Source organism: Diadema antillarum, unplaced genomic scaffold (genome assembly GCF_040938485.1).
Source record: "Diadema antillarum isolate AM-2024a unplaced genomic scaffold, OU_Dant_1.0 scf00000007, whole genome shotgun sequence".
NCBI classification, from domain to species: Eukaryota; Metazoa; Echinodermata; class Echinoidea; order Diadematoida; family Diadematidae; genus Diadema; species Diadema antillarum.
Window position 1 is genome coordinate 1,370,012 of NW_027270896.1, and position 12,413 is coordinate 1,382,424.

General features: G+C 39.7%; 1 protein-coding gene across 3 annotated transcripts in view; it reads left to right on the top strand.

The window, feature by feature from the left end:
- The first annotated feature begins 7,651 nt into the window (after positions 1-7,651).
- Positions 7,652-12,413, top strand: part of LOC139717449 (presenilin-1-like) — a 43,972-nt gene continuing 39,210 nt past the window's right edge. The window contains exon 1 of one of the 3 annotated variants that reach the window (XM_071628966.1): positions 7,652-7,714. Coding sequence is in view for 1 of the 3 variants with exons in the window: in XM_071628958.1 (XP_071485059.1) it covers positions 8,102-8,115 (14 nt within the window). In the remaining 2 variants the exon portion in view is untranslated. Of the gene's footprint in view, positions 7,715-7,979; positions 8,116-11,956; positions 12,074-12,413 lie in introns of those variants that run through there. The other 2 variants (XM_071628958.1, XM_071628972.1) reach the window with 2 other exon arrangements.

Below are 12,413 nucleotides of genomic sequence, written 5' to 3' on the forward strand. Positions count from 1 at the left end.
GAGGACTGCAGCCTGGTCAAAACTTTCTTGCACATTAGGGATTGTGGCACTGGCATACAGCAGACCCTTTGTGGAGGCAGAACTGTGCCTGAAGATCAGGTAATACCATTCCATGTAGTTTACATCGAATTCATCGGTGAACAGGTGAAAGGACAAGGATTTCAGGCATATTACGAATTTAGATACAACAGTAGTGAAGAATATACCGGTCGTATTCCACCCACATTAATACCTCAACCTGAGTATCGTCGTCATCAACTGACGCCACTACCAGAACCTCGTTCACCGAGTTCTATGACATCAATATACCGCGATTATACCGTACCCTCAATTGGAAACATTGATGTTACCACGGATTCAATGTGTAAGTCTGCTGGAAGCGATGTATGTGGAGACCATTTTCAGTCAGAGTATGGCTATTTTTCCTCTAGAAACTATCCAAAGGAATTTCCTATGGAGAATCACTGCCGATGGGAAATAAGTTCAAATGATACTACGAAGATGATTGCTGTTAAATTTTTGGACGTTGATCTCGGAGTACCACCCAGTACAGGACCATGTGATACCCGCTACAGCTTTCTTGAAATTAGCATTTCAGGGGACACCAGAATACTCTGTGACACGCAAGGACCGAATATATTCATCGCCATGTCAGGTGTAGTAAGTGTCGAATTCTCCTCACTGTACAGTAGCGGTCGTGGATTTTGTGCAGCATTTACAACTGTTCAGTCTACGTTTAATGGCAGCCTTGCAGACTTGCAATTTCCTTGCGTCTGCGAAGACGTATATACGAATGTGACATGGGGCGCCGACAACGAGAATCCTGAAACAGCCACGGAGCCAGAGACTTGCCAGTTCTTGCTCACGGATACGTCAGGAACCTTCCCTCGAGATGATTTTCCATCGCCGTACCCACCCAATTATGAATGTATTTGGACGTTATTAGTTGAAAGCGGCATGTATATCCATCTTGAATTTATTCGACTCGATCTAGACGCACCTCTGGGCAAAGGAAAGCAATGTCTCCTCTCCGATACTCACGTCCAGGTAACCCTGTTTGATGGAGACAGCGTCCATCAAAGGCGTATCTGTGCAGAAAATGACGCATCGGTACCACTACCATCAGCTACAGCCGCCATTATCAAATTTAAATCGAAGGGCATATCCAATCACGATCACGCTGGATTTCAAATGTCTTATTCAGTCGGCCCCACGCGGGGAAGCTTTCCTGGCTTGGGAGGGAATCATTCAGCCAGCAATTCCCCGGAAGATGATTTTGGTTTCAGGGTGTTCGACGACTATGACTTCCCGCTGCTGGCTTCCGTTCAGTCTGAAGACTACGAATCAATGTACGACACTGACAGGAAGGAGAACCCTAATGAGAGACCCCGATTAACGCTGGTTATAGACGACTTCACAACTATTTCAGATTATGTCACAGATATCGTTACCGACATTGTAACGGATGGTGACGCAACGACACTAGAAGACAAGGGATCCGAGTGGCGTAAAGTTCCGAGCCACTCCGCGAAGTACCTAGATGGGGTCGTGAGCACTGGTTCGATTTCACCGCCTGACCCAACGCCTCCATCAACAACTACGAAGGCACATCTGACAACGAGATCCCAAAACTTGCAACGAGCATCGAAAACTCAACCAACAATGGAAACGTCGACCGCAACAACGGAGACAATGCAAACCACCACGAAATATGTGTCTCGAGAAGACAACGAGGAAATCCCTGGTAAAGGTAAATATTTCATGTGTCCGAATGTCTGTGCCGTTGAACTCATGTCTGAGTATACTAAATCTCTTTGTACGCAGGTCGTTACAAATTTTCCCTTACCTGTATGCGTTTTTCATGAGCGCATGAGCGACGCAGTGTATCTATTTCAAGAAATCTCTCCCTCTTAGAATCGTTGGAACGAAAAAAAAAAATAGCGACGAAAGAGAAGCCTCTATTTTCTGTGATTACATCATTTTGTAACATGCTTCCAGCTGAACATGGCGGCCCTCGTTAACCTATCGAAGTGTCTCCCCCCCCCCCCCCTTTCTCCTTTACCTGTATCCAGGACGACGAATGACTGATAAACAGATTGGGCTCACCATCTACATCTCCACAGGAGTGGCGGCAGTTCTCATCCTCTCCCTTATATTTCTCATTCTCTACTGCGCAAAGAACAGGTATGAGGTCTACGTTGTCATACAACTAATGTCAAAGACTATCAGGTCAGTCTTGGCTAAGTCTTTGCATTTTCTAATTCAATTTCTCCGGAAGTTTCTTTAAAGGCGAAGACCAGCTTTACTATCATAATTTATGAAAATATGAATGCAGCAGAATCCTTTACATTAAAAAAAAATTAAAATGCCAATTTCGATACAACGTAAACGTTACACCTATACTGGTGGTCACAGTCATGTCACGATTCAGCTCTAAGTTCGTGAGTCTTATGATGGTAAATCAAACAGTGATGGGTCCACATAGACATCTGAAGTATATCCTATGTATATATACATGTACCTGTGTGGTTGTCAAGTGCAGCTGTACACGTCACGCCATACACTATTATGAACTTCTCTTAGATGGTGACGGAAATGTGCCCGTTATGCAACCTTTGAGTTGATGTTTTGTGAGATACTTCGAAGGGCTAATCTATGAGGTGTGCAATAAAAAGAGCTGTATCAAACATTTTCTTGTCTCGCTCGTGGGCGCCAACATGCAGGAAACGAAGGGGCAAGGCTGATTATGACGTAGATGCTGCTGACGAGCCAACTACTGGCAGACTTACAAAGACTGGGCCAGAGATTGGGCCACTGAGCCCGTGGGCTCGGCACTGAGCACCAGGGATGCCGTTCATGGAGATGACAGCTTCTCGGCGGGAAAGCAACCAACCGGCGACATGGCAGAAGAAGATGCGGGTCATTTGAAGACAGTGAGTGCTGTGGTGAACACCCCGCACGTGGATAAGCCGCCAAGGAGTTTCGACGACCCAGAGAGACTGGTTTAGCATTATCCGATTTTTGGCGGTGGTGGCGCAAGGCAGGAATGCTGAAGATTGCGATGAGACACAAGAAATGTAGCTAAACAGAATTCTCTCAAATTGCACACTAGGACGCCAAGAGTTGAATCAGAGATGTGTGCACTGTCATGTTATTATTATGAAACTGAACAAGACAAGATGCTATCTTTTTTTTGTTGCTAGTGTTTTGATCCCTGATGTGTTTTTCAGAACGAGTATAAATTGTTTCAAGAAAAATTGTTCAAATATCTTGATAACTGATTATGTCCGATGTGGACTTTACGTATACGCTCGTGTTTATATAGTGCGGAGTTTAATAGACAAGCAATTCAGTAATATATACTAGTTGAAAATAGAATTTGTCATAGCTGAAGCATCGATATAGGCACGGATATCATGTATTATATTGTGTATATTTATAACAAATTTAATATAAAATGTATCGTAAGTGGTGGTGTTTGTCGTTTCACAACCGCTCAAAAAAACAAACAAACAACCAACAACAAACAAAACAAAACACCCAAGGTATTATGAAATCGAATATACCTCTATACTCTTTAATACCTACTAACTGTATACGACAGAAGTAAGAAGCCAGCTTTGTAACATGTTTACTGCTTTTATATGTTTATGTCCAATTTGGTTTTAAACCATGACGTCTTAAGAATCGTGCAAAACATCAGTTGCCCCGAATGGATTTAAAAAAAGACGTCAATCCTCTGGGGGAGAACAAAATTGGAGGACCTCTGTGGATTATGATAATATATGCCACGGATTATATAATAACAAAACAATATTCTGCTGTTTGAAGGCTCACCTTTTTTTCTTGGATCGGAGTTTATCGATTCAAATCTTCTTCCGTCTTATATCAGTTATATTAATGCAGTTATGTATGAAACTATCGTCTGATCGACGTATGTGTGTTGCAATTTATTTTGCAAGTAGTTTGAACTGCTGAAATGTAAGCATGAATTGACACATCCAATAGTTTCGTCTCTTGCTGCAGTATAAGATATACAAAGATCCATTTTGATTGAATGGTATTTTTTTTCATAAACATTACCTGTTGCAAAAAACAAAAAACAAACCCGAAACTAAATGAGATTTGCTTAGGAGGTAGAAGATAGTATCTTCTTAGTTCTTCCTTCTGGTAGTGGTCATTATCATTTCTGAAGCGCATGTAGAAAATAATGAAGATGATCATGCTGATGTTACAGTTATGTAAGTAGAATATAGTAGTATGGTTCGGAAAATGAAAAGCGGCAAATGTTCTTAATGTTGTGCTTAAATATGTAGACCTGATGGCACGGTTCACCCCTCTGTAATTATGATGCTATTTGAAGTGAAAGTTTATAGATTATGTGTTTCAAACCCTTTGTGTTTACTCGCTGATTATGTACGCATGACGTCGTTCCAGATATAAACAGTGTACAAAAGGGATGAAAAGTCGAAGGATTGTTTAAAATGCTCGAGACATTGCTTCCCCTCCATCGTGAGCAGGGAACATCGTTGCGCGCTGTAATACATGATAGCATGCTTAGCAGTATTCCACATTTGGTCATAATAATGATAAATTTTGAGTCTCATGCCTTAAAGAGTGTGTACAGTTCTGGTTGAGGTGAAGATTTAGCTTGTAACGTTTTGCGAGATATTCATAAACCATTCAATGAGATGTCAAAGAGCATGCAATTCTACGGGGTATCAAAAGTTTTATTTGATGAAAATCGGTTTTGAAATGGCTGAGATATCCAAAAACAAGGTGAAACAAAGAGATCCTAATAAAAGGCATGGCCTGTCCGCCTTTTATCATCATCACTTTTTTTTTTTATATCTCAGCCATTTGAAAACCAATTTTCGTCAAATAAACGTTGAATCTTTCTTAAAATTACATGCTCTTTCATATTTCATAAGAGGTTTCTTATTATCTCACTTAGGAATGTTTTTAAACCTGAATCCCCACCTCAATCAGTACTGTACAGTCCCTTTAATCTCTGTGTGCATGATGCTCCAGTAATTCAGTTATGTACATGGACTAAAATTAACATGTGGACTCTGTAGTATACAATAGCAACATTATGTATTTGTATAGATCAATATGAATATTATTGATGGTGTCGACATAGAACTCCATGAAAAATATTTTCGTATAAACTTGCAGGTATGAACATTGTGAAAAAATCTATCATCAATACTAATAATTTGTATCCTATTTTGTCACTTTGTATTGCGTCAATTCTATACAAATCTGCAGATTCTGTTATAGATTGTTTGTGTTCGTGTGTGTGTGTGTGTGTGTGTATCGTGTGTGATTTTTCTTTTCACTTTGTATTGCGTCAATTCTATACAAATCTGCAGATTCTGTTAGATTGTTTGTGTTTGTTCGTTTGTGTGTGTGTGTGTGTGTGTGTGTTTGTGTGTGTGATTTTCCTTTTCACTTTGTATGGCGTCAATTCTATACAAATCTGTAGATTCTGTGTGGAAATTAATGGAGTGAAAATATAGAAATTGTGTGTTTGTGTTTGTGTGTGTGTGTGTGTGTGTGTGTGTGTGTGTGTGTGTGTGTGTGAGGGTGTGTGTGTCTGTGCACGGATGTGTCGCAAATAGCCAGCTGGGCTGGTGGCAGTTGCACAGACTGTGAGGCCCCGGGTGTGAGCAGATTAATATAGATAAAGAGTGACATCAGTACATTGTATCCTCCCTGATTGTATACATACCACCGGCATGTTTACATGCAACGTACAGTATTTCGATCAATATTACATTAGGAAACTTCCTGGTTACAGACTTCACTGGAATTTACTATCAATACATTTGTCCATCCACTCATATACGAAGGCGGGGATAATACAACCATGTGAAGGAGAGGTGAATTTTACATGCACATTATGGTAATGGCTTCAATAACTATAGTGGTAGGTATATCTGAAAACATTTATACATATAGGTCTATACGCATCGCAGGAAAAAATAATTGCAAATTCTTTCGAAGCCATGTATCTGGTTTTCATATAAATTGTAAGGTGCTACAATCATCATACATTCTTTTCATCCTTGATAGCTTTACGCACCTTATTTTCTGTTACCCAAAAAAAGTGATGTCCTATAATTATGTTCTTGTCGAAAAATGAAATTAAAAAAAACATTGAATGCCGTTATAATGTTTTTACAAAATTCATCTTCATCACTATTACGATTATTCGAACGAAGTTCCAGAAACAAGAGCAGAGATATTATTAAATAACAACCCTGAAAATCTAATAGCGTCCTCTCAATGCAGAGAACCATCATCCATGAAGATACCAAAATACGGAAGGTGTTGTACATATTAATTAATCCACTATTTCTCCCGCATGGTTTTGGAGTATAGGGCATGGACCATTGACCAGCCCCTCCCCCAAAAAACTAACAAACAAACAAACAATTAAACAAACAAACTAAATTAACAATAAAACAAAAAGCTTCGCGGCCCCTGCCTAGTGGTTGCCGGGTTGCAATCAACAATCCAGATATCAACGCAACTTACTGGACATTCATACATTATACTCACTAATAAAAACAAATGAAATACTAGTACTCTAATAGTAAAGGTCTAAACTTAAAAATAGATGTTTCCCTAGATGACCAATATTCATCACGAGAATTGTTAATGATGGAAAATTAGGTACACGACATATAAAAATGACATTCGAAAGTAAGACTTTCTATTCAGTGATAACCACGTCTTAAAAAGTAATGACGTGACTGATTATAGCGAGAGCCATATTTTTAGGGTGTGTTTGCAAAACCGTTTGTTTTAGTGAAGTATGAAAGATCGACAGATAAATATCTTAAAATAAAAATTGTTAATAAAAGTAATAATCTGTGAGGATATACGAAGAGAAAATTAAGTTTACACGTTGTGAGATAAAACAAATACTATTTTGAACAAAAACCAAACTCACATCCAGTAAGATACTGATAGATAAGTGAAGTATGAACGGCAGGTAAATAACATATCTTAACATTGTTTAATAAAAGTAATAATCTACGAGGATACGGAGAGAAAAATTTTACACGTTGTGAGATAAAACGCAACAAACACTATTTTGAACAAAACCCCAACTCACATCAATAATATCGCAGAAATCTCCTGTCTAACGATCTAATATAGACCTGTACTGCGGCGAAATAAATAAATCAGTATGCTCGTGACCGTTCTTATGGCAGCTTTAAAAAAAGAAAGAAAAAAAAAGAGAAGAAGATAAAATGGAGGAACGATTCCATGATAATATGATATATACTCGAAGGAATTGTCAATATTAGGCCTAAAATACTCGTCAATTCCTCAGGTGACGTATGACTATTTAAAGACCTAAAAGCATCTCCCTTTGTCTTTTCCAAGCTTCCTTGTGATAATTTACTCAGAATTTTATAACTTTCAGTTTAATTCTATTTACCTCTGAGAGAAAAGCAACAACACTGGTATCTATGTTATGTATGTGTATAAATCTACCCTTTTCCGCTACACACTTACGATGCGTCGCTTGGCCTGGGTAGATGGCATCGATGATGAAGCACAATGTAATGCATAAAAACCCGCACCACCACCAACAAACATCACGTGACTCAAAATGATGCAGAACGAGGGAAAGCGGAAGTGCTGACAACAATGGAGATGCCGAGAAAGCTGCCAACTGCTACGACTCGGTGAATAGGTACAGGTATCGTTTTACGCATGTCTTTGGCGACTTTAGAATATGATATCAGTGTAGACCAAGTATTTATGCTTAAGTGGACTTTGATCATGGCTATAAATAATCAAAACATTGAATGCGGAAATACATACATTGTACATTGCCTAGTCCAGGGCATTTCACTTTGACGCTCTATCATTATGGCTTACCAGTGCATGTTCGTGGATAGCGCTTAGAATATTATTACATGCGTAGCATACTGTGTAGACTGCATCGGTACGGTATCGGGTGGTATATGGTCCGTGGTCCAGCCTTGCCCCTGGTCTTCTGTACAACACTCGACAGATAACCCTACTCTTCTTTGTACACAATTGCTATATAGGCCTAGAGTGAGGCAAGATATTCTACATGACGAAGCGAAGGTACATGTACACTGCAAGTGATACTCGGTATACTCTTTCGTTCGTACAGCCGTGGTATCAGGACTAAATAAATAATTTACTGCCGTAGATCTATGTTCTAATTTTCGTAAACTGAGAGAAGGGGAGAATAAATCCTTGTAAATCTACTGATAATGTTAAACTGTTTCCTCCATCGAGTCCATGCCATGCCCAAGACTTAGGAGCAGTAGTCGATAGAAAATAGTCTACAATGTTTTCTTCACTCAAGTTACGTGGTGTATTTAGTCATTGCTATTGCCACATTGGCCAACAAAGACTGTCATTTCTTCTTCCATAGAGTGTAGAGCTCTAGGCTGTGTAGAGGAATCATCAGCATGGAGGCGTGTGGATGATGATGAGATGTAATAATGGGGGTGGGGGGGGGGGGGGGGGGGGTCATTGATGAAAACCAGAAACAGGAGAGGTTTAAGTTAATGCCCTGCAAAACTCCAAATGTGACACAGGTGGTGTTTCATACTCTTTCTTCTGCTCAAATCTGACTCCCTGGGTTGGCCCTTGGAGGAATTCCTGAATCAGTCAAATAAAATGGAAGCAATCTCTTCAGTCTTACGAAGGATAGAACTTACAGTATCCGTCACAATAAAGTTTCACTTGTAATGTTAGCTAACGAATATTGTATTCCACATACTAAGAATGTTGCAATAGGATTGGTCCAGAGCTGATCACATGATGAAGCGTAGTTTTGCCCATCACATCACCTTAGAAGAAAAGTTTGTTACACTCTATGTTGATAGTCCCTTTTGTTTCGCTGATCTCCACACAGTCCTAATGCAAGATGAGTACGCGCGAAATAAAAGTGTGTTGCACTGTGGACTATCATGTGACCTAGGTCACTTGATAGTACACAGTGCAACACACTTTCACTTCGATGCCGCGCAGTGTGCGCAGCAAATTCATTGTTTTGTCATCTACGTGCACACGTAGCCTAAGCCCTAAGGATACCTAAAGACAGCTAAAACAGTTTCAGATGTGGAATAAAATGGGAATTTCTAGGACCCTAGATGTGCAATATAAAGCAAATAATCATCTTTGGGTTTCAGGCAATGAGACAAACTATCACTTCCTCGGCGATCTGAATGTGTACGCTATCTTTCCTCAGCTGCGCTTCAGGAAGATAGCTACATCCACATCTACTTTCTTACTATCGTTAACTAACGACTAGGGGAATCACCGGGAATTTAGCTAACGTTTGCTATTGATACCTAACCACATTTCGTCTAATGTTAGCTATCGATAGCTAACGTTCGCTATCGATAGCAGCTAGCGTTTGCTCCTAGGAATTGATGTGGGCTAACGTTGGACAGAGAAATCCATTGGTCCGGAGGAGTTTAGAGAAACTGGTGTGCTTGTCACCCTTCCATAAAGAAGTGACGACATTAGCGGCTTTCCATTCTCAAGGGATTCTTCCTTGTTAGAGTGAAGCATGGAGCAGAAGGGAAAGTACTGGAAGCAGTTTATTCAAAAATGTTTGGATTCATCCATTGCCATTGTTTTATTACTGCTGTGTATTGTGTCAGGAAGTACAATTAGACCTACTGTAACATACTCACAGTTGGTCAATTTGAAACACAAATGTACCCAAGGTATTGTTTTTGCTTAACACTTTATGAGTTTAATTTTGTTTCAGGCCCTGTGATCTACAGGTTGAACAAAATCACTGGCAGTGTTATATGATAGATACCTGTAATCAGTGTTAGTAAATATTGAAGGCAGGTTTCTAACAGAAAAGTCTGTGTTCTCGATTTACCTTGATATACCTTGATGTTGGGCATAAAGTATACTGGACTTATTTGCCCCTCTGCATCCTCTTGAGTCTTGCTGCGAATGTTATTTGCACTACTATTTACATGCGTAGGGCAGGAGCATCATGGGAATTTAGTATCCGGGTCGTAACAGTTGAATTTATGTTTCCCTGACTTCAAGATTTGATTTGATGGTGTTGATGCTGCTGCTATTGATGACTTCAGGTGGTAGGCTGTTCCATAGATTAACTACTCAGTGTGAGAAATTCCTTTGCCTTACATTTGAATTTGCGTAGGTTCTTCAGAGCTTGAGTGTGTGACCTCTTGTCCTGGAATGTGTACTAATTGCTGGAAGAAATGTGAGCTATGCAAATCGTCTAGGCCATTCAGGATCTGCTTATAACGTCTGGATATCTGCTCTGCGTCTCCTATATGACAATGTTTGGGGACACAGTTTCCTCAGTCGTTCTGTGTTGCTCAGGTTTCTCAGACCAGGTAACAGCTTTGTTGCTCTTCGCTGTACGTAATTCTCCAATTTGACAATGTCCTTCTTTAGGCATGGGAGCCAAACACTACTACACTACATGTATTCAAGGGATGGTTGAATGATTGATTTGTATAATTGTACTAAGCCTCTTCCATCCATATTAGAAAAGGATCTCCTGATTAATCCCAGCAGTCTATTTGCCTTGGCGCATACTCTGTTGACATGGTTAGAGAATTGCAGACTGCTGTCGAATAGTACTCCAAGGTCATTCTCATGATTAACTGTCAAAACTTCTGATGTATCGTCAGGGTTTGGATAATAACTCAATCCAGGATTTCTCTTTCCGAAACACATTACTTAACATTTCTTTTGGTTGAAAGATAACTGCCAGTCTTTGGCCCATGATGTGAGTTTATACAGATCCTCCTGTAGATTGTTATTATCAGTCTCTTCGTGTCATGAGGCATACAGTTTGGTGTCATCGGCATATAATTTAACTGTGGAATTTGTAGATATAATCTCAGGTAAGTCGTTGATGAAAATAATAAATAGTATTGGGCCTATGACACTTCCCTGAGGAATTCCACTGGTTACTATAGTTTCCTGCAAACTGGCTCGCAGTTCTGCATTACCATAACTTAAAAGGTAAATCTTGTACAGTTATCAATATGAATAGTGATGATATTAATCTGACGTGATTCATGAGTGGAGGCTTGTTTGTTTCGTTGAGGACTGCTTATCGTCGCTGGGGCGACAAGACCTCGTATCTACAAAATGTCAAATGTTCAGGAGAGCAAAAAAACATGGCAGCCAAAGCACTGTATCCAATGGGATAGACATTCCTCTGACATGCCATGGTGGCTTAATTTCTGGGGTAAGACATCTAGGATTTGGACAGGATATCACTTAACTGATTATCTGACCATTAATTAAAAAAAAAGTCATTTTCACCAAGGTCTTGTCACCCCAGCGACGTTATGGTGTCAACAGAAAATCTGACTAATTACCGTATCACATTATCTCTGTGGGGGCTGTCTGTGTGTTGTCTTTGCTTTTGGTCATTGTCTAAAATCATGACCGTTAGCTATGGTCGACATAGCCCCCAGTGTTTGGTTTATTGTGGAGGTGGCATTAGGCTTGTCCAGAGCATTTGATTCCCACTTGTTTGATCAAGTGACTTATTGCTGTGTGCATACTGTGTACTGTACTATTCCTTGGATTGGACAATTCTCAGGTGCAAAGATCAGGATTGTTTAGTTTATGGAGTCCAAACCTGCAGTTGCAATAGATACACATGTACATAATGCATAATGCAATACATTGCATAACACAGTTTGCGTGTACGTGCACAATTCTATACTGGATCCAATGTAGAACTGTTTCATCTGTCAGGACTGGATTGTGGGTTAAAAATTGTGCTGCCTGACAGACCATTGTTTAATAGCAGTGGTCATCAGCCTCTTGGACATCGGTCAAAGTCATGAAGGATGTCAATGGATATGTGTTCAATTGAACTCTAGTCATTTCCATGTACAGTGTACTTGTAGTTTGTCCTACCACGGTGGATACGGTAGCCGGCTGGTGATTACACTGTGATTGGCTGCCATTTCAACATAACTGCCTGTGAAACGGCCTGCTGGAGATAATACTTGGTTTTATTGTGTGGTTGAAGTCCACTTCGGTGGTTAAAGTCAGTACACCTTACATTTTATACAGTACATGCATTTGAAATTTCATTTCATTTGATTTTGTATCACCTTTGATTCATCGTTTCTTTTCATCGTAGGGTATGGGAAAGTATCATGTGTGGTAGATTGATATTTTTGTTTAGACATGTGTGAAATACAAAAGTACCATTGTAGTCAATATTACTGATGAAAGGGGGTCCATCATTATTGATAGAAAAAACAAACAAACAGGTGAATGTATCACCGTTTCTTATCAGATTTGAATATGTTTTTATTCTCACAATGCTACTTTGTGAATTTTGCAAACATATCAAGAATTCACAGAAAAGTTGATACAGAAAT